The sequence below is a fragment of the Xiphophorus hellerii genome, chromosome 6, assembly GCF_003331165.1.
Source record: "Xiphophorus hellerii strain 12219 chromosome 6, Xiphophorus_hellerii-4.1, whole genome shotgun sequence".
Classification (NCBI taxonomy): domain Eukaryota; kingdom Metazoa; phylum Chordata; class Actinopteri; order Cyprinodontiformes; family Poeciliidae; genus Xiphophorus; species Xiphophorus hellerii.
Genome location: NC_045677.1, coordinates 28,365,466 through 28,382,678, shown reverse-complemented (window position 1 = coordinate 28,382,678; position 17,213 = coordinate 28,365,466). Strand labels below are relative to the sequence as shown.

The 17,213-nt window shown below is 41.2% G+C and overlaps 2 protein-coding genes and 1 pseudogene across 2 annotated transcripts; all 3 read left to right on the top strand.

The window, feature by feature from the left end:
- The first annotated feature begins 1,361 nt into the window (after positions 1-1,361).
- On the top strand, positions 1,362-3,526 carry LOC116720951 (tripartite motif-containing protein 16-like). Its single transcript, XM_032564475.1, has one exon. The coding sequence runs from the start codon at positions 1,417-1,419 to the stop codon at positions 3,079-3,081; it is 1,665 nt and encodes a 554-aa protein (XP_032420366.1). The 5' UTR covers positions 1,362-1,416; the 3' UTR covers positions 3,082-3,526.
- A 2,009-nt stretch (positions 3,527-5,535) lies between these two features.
- Positions 5,536-13,551, top strand: LOC116720953 (tripartite motif-containing protein 16-like). The gene is made up of 2 exons (XM_032564477.1): positions 5,536-5,790; positions 10,640-13,551. The coding sequence occupies exons 1-2, from the start codon at positions 5,558-5,560 to the stop codon at positions 12,087-12,089; spliced, it is 1,683 nt and encodes a 560-aa protein (XP_032420368.1). The 5' UTR covers positions 5,536-5,557; the 3' UTR covers positions 12,090-13,551.
- Positions 13,552-14,914: 1,363 nt separating this feature from the next.
- LOC116721920 (tripartite motif-containing protein 16-like) lies at positions 14,915-16,615 on the top strand (annotated as a pseudogene).
- Positions 16,616-17,213: the final 598 nt, after the last annotated feature.

Genomic DNA, 17,213 nt, shown 5'->3' with positions numbered 1-17,213 from the left:
CTACCTGATCTTGTTCACTTCTCCATACCCATCTAAGAAACATGACCCCACAGTTTTACTCCCTGTATTCTTAATCTGTATGCTTCTGGAGCAAGACATAGACTCAAGCAAATGAATGACTTTGAAAACATCTTAGTTTGATGATTATGGTCCATCAGACATGGAATGGTGAGCATGTTTGGAAGCAAGAAATTGACTTAATGTAATTTGCGGTTCGGCAAAGCAGCAAATTTTACTTCCTTGCACAGTAATTCATAGTTTTATTCCCAACTGAACCAACACTTTCAAAACCAGATAGAAATTGAATCTTTGCCCATAAACCTGTGAAACGCTGACCTCTAGAAGTGCAAGATCAAATCATAAATACGATCCAGACCATAATCCTGATCTTTATTCTATAATATGGACATAGGCTACACTAAAAACATCTGGTTGGATGACCAAAGGGATCTTTTAAGGATAAATGGCTTGAATAGTTTAGTTAAATAAATCATAGCCAAAACATTTACAACTTTAAAGGTGAGTAAAATAATTTTAAAATCAGTGCAAAAACAGGAAACCAGTTGAAAGTAGAAAACTGGAGTGAGATTATCAGGCCTTCTGGTACTGGTTAATAAACAAGCTGCAGCATTTTGGACCAACTGTAAACCAATGATGGTTTGAAACCAATGTGAGCAGAACCACAGTCGTCCAAGTTAGAGGCGATGAAAGCAGGAATCAATTTTTCAATATTTTTTCAGCAGAAAAAAAACCTTTTGCTTTACAGAGTTTGTGTAACTGATTAAAAAGAAAAAAATTGTTTGGGACAAAGAATGTTGCTTGCTCCTCTGATTTAAAATAATTTTATGAAAACTTTTGAATATTTATTACAGAGCAGGAATAAGGAGAAGCAAGAGGATCAAAGAGAACAGCTGACTCCAAGGTGCCCAACTCGAGTCCTGCAGGGAAATTATCCTGAAATCTTTATTCATAAAGTCAACAACACTGGAAAAGTTATGCTGGATGTTGGAGTTAAAAATCTCCAGGACTTGGACTTTAGCCAGAAATGTTCTGTTGGAGCCTGTCAGCTCTTTGTGGTGTAAAAGTTTAACAGGTTTTATAAAGTTTTATTATCAGCAACACCAAAATAAACAGATATGAATATGATGAGTCCGTCAGTCGTTTGAACAGAACAATGTTTTGTTAACTATTAAACTTGAAAAGCTTTCCTCTTCCAGGAATAAAAATTTGATATTCCTCCCACTTCTTCCTGCTCTTAAACACACCTTGAAGCTGGGAGGAGCCAAAATCTGCTGAAGGTGAAAGCTGATTGGCTGCAGCATCTCTGCCCTGACACGTCATTCATAGATCAGAGCTCAACCCAGTTTCTGTTTTCAGGAAGTGAAACTCACACAGTCGCTGTGACTGAGAGCAGAAATGGAGCAGAATCAGCCGGACCAAGAAACTCTCTCCTGTTCGATCTGCCTGGATCTACTGAAGGATCCGGTGACGATTCCCTGCGGACACAGCTACTGTATGAACTGTATTAACAGCTTCTGGGATGAAGGTGAGCAGAAGAAGAACTATCACTGTCCTCAATGCAGAGAGACATTCACACCAAGGCCTGTTTTAAAGAAGAGCACCATGCTAGCAGCTTTAGTGGAGCAGCTGAAGAAGACTGGACTCCAAGCTGCTGCTGCTGATCACTGCTATGCTGGACCTGAAGATGTGGCCTGTGATTTCTGTACTGGGAGAAAACTGAAAGCCATCAAGTCCTGTTTAATCTGTCTGGCCTCTTACTGTGAGAAACACCTTCAGCCTCATTATGATGTCCCTGGACTAAAGAGTCACAAGCTGGTGGAGCCGTCCAAGAACCTCCAGGAGAACATCTGCTCTAAGCATGATGAGGTGATGAAGATGTTCTGCCGCACTGATCAGAAGTTTATTTGCTATGTCTGCCCAGTGGATGAACATAAAGGTCATGACACAGTGTCAGCTGCAGTAGAAAGGATCGAGAGGCAGAGAGAGCTGGAGGAGAGACGAGGAAACATCCAGCAGAGAATCCAGGACAGAGAGAAAGATGTGAAGCTGCTTCAACAGGAGGTGGAGGCCATCAATCACTCTGCTGATAAAACAGTGGAGGACAGTGAGAAGATCTTCACTGAGCTGATCCGTCTCCTCCAGAAAAGAAGCTCTGATGTGAAGCAGCAGATCAGATCCCAGCAGGAAACTGAAGTGAGTCGAGTCAAAGATGTTCAGGAGAAGCTGGAGCAGGAGATCACTGAGCTGAAGAGGAAAGACGCTGAGCTGGAGCAGCTCTCACACACAGAGGATCACAACCAGTTTCTCCTCAACTACCCCTCACTGCCAGCACTCAGTGAGTCTACACACTCATCCAGCATCAACATCCGTCCTCTGAGACACTTTGAGGACGTGGCAGCAGCTGTGTCAGAGCTCAGAGATAAACTACAGGACGTCCTGAGAGACTCATGGACAAACATCTCACTGATGGTCACTGAGGTGGATGTTCTACTGTCAGAACCAGAACCAAAGAGCAGAGCTGGATTCTTAAAATATTCATGTGAAATCACACTGGATCCAAACACAGCTCACACACAACTGGCACTATCAGAGGGAAACAGGAAGATAGCAAAAATGGGTCACCATCTGATTTTTTCCAGTCATCCGGACAGATTCACTCATTATACTTGTATTCTGAGTAAAAAGAGTATAACTGGACGTTGTTACTGGGAGGTGGAGTGGAGAGGGAGAGTTATTGTATCAGTCGCATACAAGAATATCAGCAGAGCAGGAGGTGGGAAAGAATGTGTATTTGGATGTAATGACAAATCTTGGGCTGTAGATTGTAACTCAACCAGTTTTAGTTTTGGTCACAACAGCATCTGGACCTCCAGATCAGGTCCAGTTTCCTCCAGAGTGGGAGTGTACCTGGATCACAGAGCAGGTATTCTGTCCTTCTACAGCGTCTCTGAATCCATGACTCTGATCCACAGAGTCCAGACCAGATTCACTGAGCCGCTACATGCTGGAGTTTTGGTTTGTAACAACGGTGACTCTGCTGTGTTCCACAAACCCAGTTAGATTTTCTCTCTTTTGTCTGATTGTTGATCAGGATTCATTGTTCTGATGTCTCTGCTCTGTTCTTTATTTTTCTGGTTTAAATATCGTTCTCTGTGTGCTTTTTTTCTTTCATTCTTGTATGACAGAAATATTTCTCTACATGAAAATATAAACTTTTCTGGGCCCTAATGGTTTAGCTTTTATGTTTGTATTGATTAATTTTATGTTCTAATTTCTCTTCCTCTGCTCTGCAGAACAAATGTTGTTCTTCCTTAAATCAGTTGAGATTGAAGTGAACTTTCTTCTGTTTTCTTTATTGTGATAAAAGATGAAACTGAAACTAATATCACCTTTGAACTGACGCTGATCATTGCTTTTAAATAATTTTCATTTATATTAAGAAAATAAATGTTTGCTGTTCTGTCTCTTTGACTTTCATCAATAAAATAAATTGTTTGTAGCATAACCACTATGTTTGTTAATAAATGCATTAAAGAGTAAATATATCAAACGGTTTTTCAGAACAGTTTCTGTCATTTCATTGTTAAAAATTATCCTAAATTTCCACTGTTTTAAAACTGATTATTTGTGCAGCATCTTGCTGGTTTTAGGTCTGGTTGGGATAACAAAATAAAAAGGTCCGCGTGCGTCAGCGAAAGTCGCTCCCAGTGAGATCTAGACTTTATTTTTCTTTGCTAGATTTTTGGTGGTACCACAATTTTTTCTCATCTTTTTTGGGAGGGGATTTTGTCAAAGGTTAAATTTCCAATTCTGCTCTTTATTCTGCAGGTTGCAAAAACCTGATAAGGCTCCCTGGTCTTCCTGCTCTAAATCTGGGTTCAATTCCTCTCTGACCTCTAAAGACCTGAAAACAGACACTCACCTCTAACACACCTAATGTCTACAGGAACAACAGGAGCAACAAGGTGCTGCTGATCTCCATGTTTTCCAATCAGGCTGAAATATATTGGGATGAAAACAAACATGCTTTAGTAGAATAAACCCCCAGATACGGAGACAGAAGTCTGATCTTTGAAACAAACCAAAACGGCAAAATTTGTGGAAAGTTCAGCCAGTTGTGAGGATTTGATTTGCACAGACTCATCCTCCTTTCAAAGATCCACACAAACTGCTGCAGTCGCTGTTTTAACACTGATGACTCCATCCATCCATCCATCCATCCATCGTCTTCTGCTTGTCCAGGGTCGGGTTCTGGGTTCAGCACCCTAAGCAGAGAGACCCAGACTTCCCTCTGGTCAGCACCAAAGGTGTTCCCAGGCTAACACAGACAAACACTGATCAACATTTGATGTGTAACGACGGAACTTCGCAAAATATAATGTTTACAGTGTGGTGTCTTTTATAACTTTTGTGTTTTTACGTTGTAAAGCACTTTGTCTGGGAGCCGAGAACAGAAGAGAGAACAGATAAATAAAAACAGAAAGCTGCCTTTATGTCTCACCGTCTTCAACGTAGAGACTTTAAAACCACAAAATAAAATCTGAAAGTTTTCTATATAAACCCTGGTGCTTTAAGTGTTATGTTTAAGTTATGATACTCCACAGATATTCATTTCTATCTACTTGTTGGTTCTCAGTCATCCAGGACATGACAAAACTAAAAAAGGTTTAAAAATAAAGCAACTTAAGTTATAATTTAATTAGCCCAGAACTTGTACGAGGAGAAATTACAATAAATCAAAGTTTAGGAGAAATTTTATTAACAGGAGTTACTCATTAAAACTTGCTTTTATTTAAAACCTTACATTTTTGTAAAGGTGTAGCAGAGATTAGATCAGTGAGACTGAACAAAACTTATATAGAAGCAACATCTGAATTTTAGTTTTACTTCTCAGCAGGTTGCTTACCAAGAAAAACACGTTTGATGTGATTTACTAGTCATCTTTGGTCCTGCAGCTTGTTGCATTTCAATGTAACTTTGTCGACTCCCACAAAATTGCTCTTCAGAAATGTTCCTGTTTATTGTCCCCCCAAAAAATGAGGTGGGATTTACGCCCTTATGTGGTAGATAACACTGAATTATCTAACGTATAAATTTAATAATAAACAGTAAATATGTTGGTTTTTTATCTCTTCAACAGCAGATAGAGCAATTAAATTAATTGTTTCCCATCATACAAGTCAGTTATCTAATTTCTCCAGCAGCAATGAGTCTCATTTAAATCTAATCTCTCTGTAGAGAGATTAGATTTTAGAGATCTGACATTTGGTAACTCAGTCAGTTGTTTTGAACAGATGACTATTAAACTTTGACTTTTTTACTTTAAAAGCCTTTCTCTCTGGAACAGAAGCCTGATATTCCTCCATCTCATTCCTGCTCTGAGCGCCTTGGAGGTGGGCGGAGCCAACGTCTCCTGAAGCTGAAAGCTTATTGGTTGCAGCCTTTCTGCACTGACATGTGATTCATCGATCAGAGAAAAAACCTGTTCTGTTCCCAGGAAGTGAAACTCACACAGTCACTGTGACTCAGAGAGAAAATGGAGCAGCAGGCAGTTCAGCTGGACCGGGAAACTTTCTCCTGTCCGATCTGTTTGGATCTACTGAAGGAACCAGTGGGTATACCTTGTGGACACAGCTACTGTATGAACTGTATTAAAGATCACTGGGATAAAGAGGATCAGAAAGGAGTTCACAGCTGTCCACAGTGCAGAAAAGCCTTTACACTGAGGCCTGACCTGGAGAAAAACACCATGCTAGCAGCTTTAGTGGGGCAATGTTATGTGCTCCGGCACATTGTATTTATTTCTGTCTATTTTTTTTCACTTGGATTATTTTGTATAGAAGTTAGTTGTATGATTTTTGTTGTTGTTGTTTAATATACTTTGGAGTTTTGATAATTCTTTCTTGTAATTGGTCCGTTAATTTGTGACGCTGTTGGACAGCCTATAAATAAGCTGGATTGCGCCAGGTAAAGGCGACGCCCACTCCCAACCAACACCCAGGATGCGTTCTGACGCAGTGCGCACGTCTCCAGCCTGCCACACGGTAGTTTTGGTTAGCTGTTTGTTTGGTTGATGTTTTTTTGTTGTAATTTTTGACCTGGTGGGACCGGTTGTCTTGTTTTCGATTTTTCTTTAACAGTAGTTTCTTTTTTCTTGTAGTCCGGTACTAGCAGGGGCTTCGACGGCCCTGTATAGGGTTGGCCCCCTGCTGTACCATTTTGTTCTTTTTGACCGGCTCATCAGGTCCAACTTTCTGTTTATACTTTGGGATTTTTGTGTTCTTTCTTTTTGGGACACGGGGAACCGAGGATTTAATTCTCTTTTTTCTTCACAGAAAAATCAAAAGAAGCCCATCTTAAAGAAAAGCTCGAGAGAATTGAAAATAAAAATTACTTTTGAATCCTCATTTTTGTCTTCGTGTCCTCAAGTATGTTGTGCCCTTTGTGGACGTAACATATTTATGGGGGCTCGTCTAAACAAGGTTTACCTTTAGCGCCTAGTTGTGTCCTGAGTTTGTTTTGCGTTTGTTCCGGTTGTGTGGTTTTTCTCTGCAGTTTGGAACAGCTGGTGTGAGTTGCGGTGGTTTAATTGAGATTGTGGGCGTGGTTTTCTGGTAGCTTTTGTTTGTGCGTGGGCTTTTAGCGCGGAGTGTGGCTTGATTCTGTGGTCTAGACATGGAGTTTGACCTGGATGAGTTTGTTAGGAAGCCCACGTTTGAGTCCTTGGGTACCTGCACAAAGGATCAGTTGCTGTTGGTAGCCGATCAGTTCAAGGTTACGGTAAATAAACGTGCTAAAAGAGGAACAATTGAGGCTGAGTTGTTGGCAGCACTGGTTGAGGTTGGGATTTTTCCTGCTACAAGTTTACCGAAAAGTCTTGTTGGGTCTCCATCCAGAGCTTCTTGGCCAGATGATCCGGTTCGTTTGAAGGAACTTGAAGTTGAATTAGGCCGGCTTGCTTTGAGAGAGAAGGAGCTGTATCTGGAACAGAGGAAAGTGGAGATACAAGCCGAACTGCGTTTGAAAGAACTTGAGTTTGGTGCTGCGTCTTCGCAATCCCAATCAAATGATTTTGATGTGTGTAAAAATGTTCGCTTGGTTCCTCCATTTAATGAGCGAGATGTTGATAAATATTTCACGTTGTTTGAAAGGGTGGCGCTCACACTTAAATGGCCTAAAGAGGTGTGGACTTTGTTGTTGCAGTGTACATTAAGTGGCAAAGCGCAAGAGGCATATGCGTCTCTGTCTGTGGCAGATAGCCTTGATTTTGACAAGGTTAAAAATTCTATTTTGCGGGCGTATGAATTAGTGCCTGAGGCTTATCGCCAAAAATTTCGTAAGTTAAAGAAACAGTATAATCAGACTTATGTGGAATTTGTTAGAGACAAAGAAATTCTCTTTGATCGCTGGTGCTCTGCTAAAAATGTTGCGGATTTTGTACAACTTAAGCAGCTTATTTTAATGGAAGATTTTAAAAATAGCTTGCCGGACAGAGTTACCACCTACTTGAATGAAAATAAAGTGTCAGACGTGTCGCAAGCGGCAGTGCTCGTTGATGAGTACATGTTGACGCACAAAGCTAATTTTGAGCGATCACATGTTTTTGATATATTTAACAGATCAGACAATAACGGGAAGGGGTGTGTAAAATCTGTTTCACTCGTGGAATCAGATACACCTGCTGCGCTCAATGGCGTCGAATGTCAGTCAGACCTTGTGTTGGATTTGAAACCGCATGTGACGTGTTTTTATTGTAAGAAGCGAGGGCACATTGTGGCCGATTGTCCGGTTTTACAGAAGAAGACCACTAAGCCGGTCGCTCTAGTTCAAACGGTAAATCACGTTACCCAGTCACATTCAAATAAAAAGTCTTGTGAGTATGCTGATTTTAAGCCTTTCGTTATGGACGGATTTGTTTCTGTGTCTCCTGCGGGTGAGAAAATCCCTGTAAAAATATTGCGGGATACTGCTGCTTCTCAATCCTTTATTTTGGAGGGGATTTTGCCGTTGGATGATGACACTGCTATTGGTTCGGATGTGCCGGTTCGTGGTTTTGGCATGCAAGACTTTGGTGTTCCTCTGCACAAAGTCGTGATCCAGTCTGAGCTGTGGTCTGGTGACGCTGTGGTTGGAGTGCGCCCTAGTTTCCCCATACCCGGCGTCTCCATGATCATGGGCAACGATTTGGCTGGGGGTCGAGTGTTAGTTACTCCAGACGTTACACCCGTCCCGGTGTTGCGCACCTGTCCGGATGAGCTTGCTCTTATCTTCCCGGATGTGTTCGCGTCGTGCGCAGTTACGCGCGCAGCACTTAGGCGTCAACAAGAGGAAGATACTGATGACCTGGATTTGAGTGAAACTTTTCTGTGCAACGCTGAACCCGAACAGGTCCCATTAAAGAAAAGTGTGGAGGAGGACATGTTTGATGTCAAGGCTCTGTCATTGTCCAGACAGCAGCTGATGGCGCTCCAAAAAACTGACGAAAGCTTAGCATCTTTGTTTAACGATGCATTAACTGATGAGTCTGACTTCATGTCTACTGGTTATTTTTTAAATGATGGGGTTTTGATGCGTAAATGGACGCCTTTGACTGTCTCCCCTGTTGAAGAATGGAGTATTATGAAACAAATTGTTGTCCCAGCCCCATATCGACCAGAGATTTTGCGACTAGCACATGACAGTCCACTAGCTGGTCACCTTGGCATACAGAAATCTTATGATCGCATTTTGCGTCATTTCTTTTGGCCAGGGTTGAAGAGTGATGTCGTGCGCTACTGTAATTCGTGTCATTTCTGTCAAAAATCTGGAAAACCCAATCAGACTATTCCTCTTGCTCCGTTGTATCCCATTCCAGCCATCTCTGAACCATTTGAACGAGTATTGGTTGACTGTGTGGGTCCGTTGCCTCGAACCAAAGCGGGGAGTAAGTTCTTGGGGTCTAACTTTATGTCTAAAGTATTTGCACAGGTTTTAAATCAACTTGACGTAAAGCACTGTCATTCTTGTGCCCATCACCCGGAAAGTCAGGGCGCACTCGAGCGTTTCCGTCAAACGTTAAAAACAATGCTTCGCACCTACTGTTTGGCGTTCGGAAAGGACTGGGATGAAGGGGTACGTTTACAACTGTTTGCTATATGGGAAGTGGTTCAGGAGTCTCTGGGGTTTAGCCCGTCGGACATGGTTTTTGTTCACACTGTTCGTGGTCCTTTAAGACTATTGAAGGGGAAGTGGTTGTGTGAAAGATTTGACCAAAATTTATTGGACTACGTCAGTGATTTTAGACTGAAGCTGAGCCGTGCGTGCGAGATAGCCAAAGAAAATCTTCAAACTGCACAGGCTAAAATGAAGTCGTTATTTGACAGAAAGGCGGCCGTGAGGGTTTTTGAGCCTGGTGGCAAAGTGTTGGTGTTACTTCCGGTTCCTGGTTCCAGCTTGCAAGCACGCTACAGTGGTCCTTATGTGATCAAGAGTAAGGTCAGCGCTAGTGATTCTGTGGTCTCTACTCCTGATCGGAGGCGGGCGTCACGCCAATGTCATGTTACCATGCTGGAGCCTTACATCGAGCGTGCGCCCTCTGTGATTAAGGCGGTGAGTTGCGTTTCCAGTGGACGAGCTGTCTCATGCGTCGGTGCGGACGCACGGAAGGAGCTGTCCAGTGCTGACCCTGAAGGTGACGTCTTTTTCCCGGATGCCTCAGAAGGACAGTTTCCAAATTCGGAGGTGTTGGGGGACTTACCTCTCCTGTTGTCTCACCTTGATTTTTTCAAGCAGGCTGATGTCATTAATTTGATCCAGTCTTGTAGATCGCTGTTTGCAGACATTCCAACCCGACGCTCTTTCACGACTTTAGTCTGTTTACCTTTCTTTTTCTGAATGGGTTGAGTTTTTTTTTTCAAGGTTGCCTCAATCCCCATTCAGAGTCTTTGTGTGGGGGTGTTATGTGCTCCGGCACATTGTATTTATTTCTGTCTATTTTTTTTCACTTGGATTATTTTGTATAGAAGTTAGTTGTATGATTTTTGTTGTTGTTGTTTAATATACTTTGGAGTTTTGATAATTCTTTCTTGTAATTGGTCCGTTAATTTGTGACGCTGTTGGACAGCCTATAAATAAGCTGGATTGCGCCAGGTAAAGGCGACGCCCACTCCCAACCAACACCCAGGATGCGTTCTGACGCAGTGCGCACGTCTCCAGCCTGCCACACGGTAGTTTTGGTTAGCTGTTTGTTTGGTTGATGTTTTTTTGTTGTAATTTTTGACCTGGTGGGACCGGTTGTCTTGTTTTCGATTTTTCTTTAACAGTAGTTTCTTTTTTCTTGTAGTCCGGTACTAGCAGGGGCTTCGACGGCCCTGTATAGGGTTGGCCCCCTGCTGTACCATTTTGTTCTTTTTGACCGGCTCATCAGGTCCAACTTTCTGTTTATACTTTGGGATTTTTGTGTTCTTTCTTTTTGGGACACGGGGAACCGAGGATTTAATTCTCTTTTTTCTTCACAGAAAAATCAAAAGAAGCCCATCTTAAAGAAAAGCTCGAGAGAATTGAAAATAAAAATTACTTTTGAATCCTCATTTTTGTCTTCGTGTCCTCAAGTATGTTGTGCCCTTTGTGGACGTAACAGGCAACTGAAGAAGACTGGACTCCAAGCTGCTGCTGCTGATCTCCGTTCTGCTGGACCTGAAGATGTGGCCTGTGATTCCTGCACTGGAAGAAAACTGAAAGCCATCAAGTCCTGTTTAGTCTGTCTGGCCTCTTACTGTGAGAAACACCTTCAGCCTCATTATGATGTGGCTCCTTTAAAGAAACACAAGCTGGTGGAGCCGTCCAAGAACCTCCAGGAGAACATCTGCTCTAAGCATGATGAGGTGATGAAGATGTTCTGCCGCACTGATCAGACGTTTATCTGTAGTCTCTGTTTACTGGATGAACATAAAGGTCATGACACAGTGTCAGTTGCAGCAGAAAGGACTGAGAGGCAGAGAGAGCTGGAGGAGAGACGAGGAAACATCCAGCAGAGAATCCAGGACAGAGAGAAAGATGTGAAGCTGCTTCAACAGGAGGTGGAGGCCATCAATCACTCTGCTGATAAAACAGTGGAGGACAGTGAGAAGATCTTCACTGAGCTGATCTGTCTCCTCCAGAAAAGAAGATCTGATGTGAAGCAGCAGATCAGATCCCAGCAGGAAACTGAAGTGAGTCGAGTCAAAGATGTTCAGGAGAAGCTGGAGCAGGAGATCACTGAGCTGAAGAGGAAAGACGCTGAGCTGGAGCAGCTCTCACACACAGAGGATCACAACCAGTTTCTCCTCAACTACCCCTCACTGCCAGCACTCAGTGAGTCTACACACTCATCCAGCATCAACATCCGTCCTCTGAGACACTTTGAGGACGTGGCAGCAGCTGTGTCAGAGCTCAGAGAGAAACTACAGGACGTCCTGAGAGACTCATGGACAAACATCTCACTGATGGTCACTGAGGTGGATGTTCTACTGTCAGAACCAGAACCAGAACCAGAACCAACGACAAGGGCTGGATTCTTAAAATATTCATGTGAAATCACAATGGATCCAAACACAGCTCACACTTATCTAAAGCTATCAGAGGGAAAGAGGAAGGTGACAGTGATGGATCAACATCAGTCTTATCCAAGTCACCCAGACAGATTCACTGATTACTGTCAGGTTCTGAGTAAAGAGAGTTTAACTGGATGTAGTTACTGGGAGGTGGAGTGGAGAGGGAGTGAAATTTATGTAGCAGTTGCATACAACAATATCAAAGCAGGAAGTGGGAATGAATGTAAATTTGGAGGTAATGACAAATCCTGGGCTTTGAAGTGTTCCCAAAAAGGTTATCAATTTGGCCACAAGAACATCTGGACCTCCATCTCAGGTCCTCGTTCCTCCAGAGTCGGAGTGTACCTGGATCACAGAGCAGGTATTCTGTCCTTCCACAGCGTCTCTGGATCCATGACTCTGATCCACAGAGTCCAGACCAGATTCACTGAGCCGCTACACGCTGGAGTTTGGATTTGGAACATTGGAAACTCTGCAGAGTTCTGTAAACCCAAATAAATTTTTGTTCAGATTGTTGACTGGGATTTATTGTACTGATGTCTCTTTTTAGCCTTTATGTTGTTATTTTATTTTCTTTACTTAGTCTAATTTAAATTGAAAGAAAATTCTAAAAAATACATAAATATGTTGTGCCTACAACTGTGTGGAACTGCACTCCACACAGACAACAGGGCCAGTGGAATAAAACTCTGAATCCCAGAATGCACCTCACCAACTCCTTTTCAGTTTCTAGGAGCAGCAAGAGGAGGAATTGCACTGTGTGAATACATGACAACATGTTTTTACAAAACCCCCTTCCTGAAGGAAATCAGGTTTTTTTGCACACGATTGCTGCATTGGAAGGAACATTTTCTTAGGTCAACAAAGTGAAGTAAAGCATCTTTGAAGAAACTCTGGATCCAACGTAAATATTCAGTAATCTGTGTCTGTATTCCGGTCAAGGAATACGATTTGATCCTGAATTATGTGGAAGTGATTTTGGAAAATATGTTTGACAATATGGACAATGAATTGCTTTACGTTACCTACCGTAGGAATATCCAGAAGTTGATCAGAAACTTTTAAAGCTGGCACATGATGGAAAAGTATTGAAGTCCAGCCAGGTATCCAGTTGAATTCCTTCTGCAAAGGACATATCAAAACGTTATTGCTGGTGGACTGATCATCATACTACACTGAACTGCTAAAATCAATTTTACAGACATGTAAACAACACTCTTTGAAAGAGAAAACATGTTTACATTTTTTATTTTGATGATAAAACACTTTATGTTAAACCATACAGATATTTTATTTTTTGTCACAAGCTTGGCAGGCAATATCAGTTAATGACCTCATTTAGAAAAAGGGCTTTATCTCAGGAAAAAGGTAACTGCACCAAGATTTTGCAGCAATGCCACTTCCTGAGGATTGTGACAATGAATGCCCTTTATAGAGTATTTAACTTTGCAGCAGTCTGTCATGCAGAGCATGCATGAGTTTTAACTAATGTAGCCTGAAAGCCGAGGTGAAAACTGTCATTTTAAAAACTGGACACGATTTTTTATCTAAACTTTTTCACAACAATAGCCTCCTTTGTCTCCATGAAGGATGTAAAACTGAGTTTTATGGTCACTTGGAGAAAATAAGAAGTGAGGAGGAAGGTTTTTTTGTCACATACCTTGTTTTAACATTCAGGCTTTGTTCCTTTTATCTCAGAAGTCAGAACTTGGAGCAGGTTTGACGTCACATCCAAAGTAGTAGTGTTGCAGTTGCCATTGACGAAGAAGTTGGGATTTCAAAATGGCGGCGTCCGTGTGGACAGTACCTGTTTCAAACATCATTTTAATCTTTAGTTTCCACAGGCAAACACCACTTTCAACATATTCAGTTTACATTTGCAAGCACTACATGGAACATTGATTTTAGATGCACTCTTACATGCGTGTGTTGTAAAATAAACATTTTCCACCACATCTTATGACTGTTAATGTGAGAAGTGGCCATATTAAAACGTGAAGATGACTTTACAAATCCTCACTGGGGGCAGTCAGGAATTTCTCCTCTAGCATATAAATATCTTTTGGATGGACACTCACCATGGCAGCAACCCAATGCACAGCAAACGTCTTGGAAAGAACTATTTCCACTTTCTTTATTGTTTTTTTTATCTGTAAACATGTTTTTTTTCATAGTGGGAAAGAAAAAATATCCACAAAAAACATCCACTATTTTTGGTTGATGCAATTCATCATCATTGAAAATTATCTTCAACAGACTAGTCTGCATCTAATAAGATAATCTACAAGATATTTATTTATTCATTTTATTTTTAATATAAATCATACCAAAAAGACATTTAAAACAAAAAAGGTTGCCACTGAAGAATGAGTATAGAAAAAGATATTACCAAATTAAATACAAAACAAATATTCATCCAGGTCAGAAGTAATTAATATATTAAATAAGAGCACATTTTTAATGTCTTTGCACCTTTAAAGGTCTCAGGTAGATTAGGTATTCAGATAAACTCAACTTCCTTTCTAGAAATAGAAAATAACGGTTAGCTTGTTAGCTATTTATATTTGTGAATGTGAAACATGTTTAAGAATAAATAGTTGATCACAAAAAAGTTAGTTTCTTGTTTTCTCTCATACTTCGAGCACATAAACAGTGATTGCAAATGAGGTGAGAGACGCCTACCATCGTCACTTCCGGTTTATGTTTTACATCCAACAAGCTAAAAGCTAACCAGTAGTTGCCCTAGTTGTTTAATGACTTGTAATGATTTGACCTCAATAAACTACATTGATATATGCATAATAACATATTAAGAGAACCGAAACACATTACTTTTATTTTTGATGTAATTTTCGGAGAAATATCAGCTTGGTTACCTCTCTCCTGAGCTATTAGCTAGCTAAGCTAAAAGAGGTTCTTCAACGTCACGTGATTTGGTGCTGGCTGCGTAGTGCGCAGACTCAAAAAGCTATGGCGGCGGGTATGAAAACAGTGTTTTGTTTTGTGTTTTTACAAAGTGGCTCTACGTCGTCTGTCTGTGATAGACTGCTTATAAGACCGGATAGTTTTTATTTCGTAGTTTAATAATTTGATTTAAGATCGGACTGATTATAGATTCTGTTTTGATAAATAAAATACTCACTGTTGTCGAGAAATGGAGCAGAAAGGAGATCATTTTAACCGAGAACTTTCTCCTGTTCCATCTGCCTGGATTTACTGAAGTACCTGGTAACTATTCCCTGTGGAGACAGCTACTGTATGAACTGCATTACAACCCACTGGGATAAAGAGGATCAGAAAGGGATCCACAGCTGCCCTCAGTGCAGGGAGACATTCGCACAAAGACCAGTTTTAAAGAAAAACACCATGTTAGCAGCTTTAGTGGAGCAACTAAAGAAGACTGGACTCCAAGCTGCTGCTGCTGATCACCGCTATGCTGGACCTGAAGATGTGGCCTGTGATTTCTGTACTGGAAGAAAACTGAAAGCCATCAAGTCCTGTTTAGTCTGTCTGGCCTCTTACTGTGAGAAACACCTTCAGCCTCATTATGATGTGGCTCCTTTAAAGAAACACAAGCTGGTGGAGCCGTCCAAGAACCTCCAGGAGAACATCTGCTCTAAGCATGATGAGGTGATGAAGATGTTCTGCTGCACTGATCAGAAGTGTATCTGTGCTTTCTGTTTATTGCATGAACATAAAGGCCACAAGACAGTCTCGGCTGCAGCAGAAAGAACCAAGAAGCAGAGAGAGCTGGAGGAGAGACGAGGAAACATCCAGCAGAGAATCCAGGACAGAGAGAAAGATGTGAAGCTGCTTCAACAGGAGGTGGAGGCCATCAATCACTCTGCTGATAAAACAGTGGAGGACAGTGAGAAGATCTTCACTGAGCTGATCCGTCTCCTCCAGAAAAGAAGCTCTGATGTGAAGCAGCAGATCAGATCCCAGCAGGAAACTGAAGTGAGTCGAGTCAAAGATGTTCAGGAGAAGCTGGAGCAGGAGATCACTGAGCTGAAGAGGAAAGACGCTGAGCTGGAGCAGCTCTCACACACAGAGGATCACAACCAGTTTCTCCTCAACTACCCCTCACTGCCAGCACTCAGTGAGTCTACACACTCATCCAGCATCAACATCCGTCCTCTGAGACACTTTGAGGACGTGGCAGCAGCTGTGTCAGAGCTCAGAGAGAAACTACAGGACGTCCTGAGAGACTCATGGACAAACATCTCACTGATGGTCACTGAGGTGGGTGTTCTACTGTCAGAACCAGAATCAGGACCAGAACCAACAACAAGGACTGGATTCTTAAAATATTCATGTGAAATCACAATGGATCCAGACACTTTACATAATAATCTGCATTTATCAGAGGAGAACAGGAAGGTAACGGTGCTAGATCAACTCCAGTCTTATCCAAGTCACCCAGGTAGATTCCCTGAATGCTTCCAGGTCCTGAGAAAAGAGAGTCTGACTGGACGCTGTTACTGGGAGGTGCAGTGGAGAGGGAATGTAATTTATATCGCCGTTTGATACAAAAACATATTTAGAGTGGGGAATGGAAGTGAATTTGGGTATAATAATAAATCTTGGTCTTTGTATTGTTACCAAGACAAATAGGAATTTTGGCACAAGAAAAAGCCAACCTCCATCTCGGTTTCTTGCTCCTCCAGAGTCGGAGTGTACCTGGATCACAGAGCAGGTATTCTGTCCTTCTACAGCATCTCTGAAACCATGACTCTGATCCACAGAGTCCAGACCACATTCACTGAGCTGCTACATGCTGGAGTTTGGATTTTTAACTACAGAAATTCTGCCGAGTTCTGCAAGCTGAAGAAAAAAACCGCTCAGAAATAAAATGTTTGGTTCTCTTTGCTTTTATTTTGAAAGCCAGTTGTATAAGTTTGCTGCTGCTTTCCTCTAAACATGGTTTTTCAAATAGAAATGTAAACTAATTTCTTCCTTTTTTAAATTTGCCGACATTCAGTTGTTTGGCTATATCTGTATTTTATGGGTCCAGAAATAAAATCTTTATTTTCATGTTTTGCATCGTTGGTGTTTAGAAATAAAAAAAAACTCCTGAATATTAGCAGATTCATGATATGTTGTCACAAAACAGGTTCAGTTATATTCCTATTCCTAAATTTAATTGAATTTCAGAACTTTTCTTGGAAATGTTTTTCTTTATGATTATACCAGATTTATAAAGCTATTAATAATTTTTTTTAACAATAGCTCATCTGAAAAAAGTCAGATTTTACAGTTTAATGAGTGCATCATAAATATTAAAGGTTTTGACTCCAATAAACTGACTCTGAACAATAATATAACTATTCAACTGCGGTATCAGGTGAACTACCAGAAGAGGGCGCTGCAGACCTGCTGCCAGGTCTGTAGCGGAAGCTTCCCTCTGTCACCATGGATTTTCTGATAAACATTATTTTTCTCCCATCAACTGGGACAAAATTAGTCATGAAATGCTAAAAATGTAACTCAGTTATTTTTCAAACTTAAATTTTTTTTTGGATTCATAAAAAAGTTTTCAAAAAAATTCTTGAAATGTATGCATAAAAATACATAAAATTGGTTTGACGATTTTCCAAGGTGTGATGAAAAAAAATATGAATT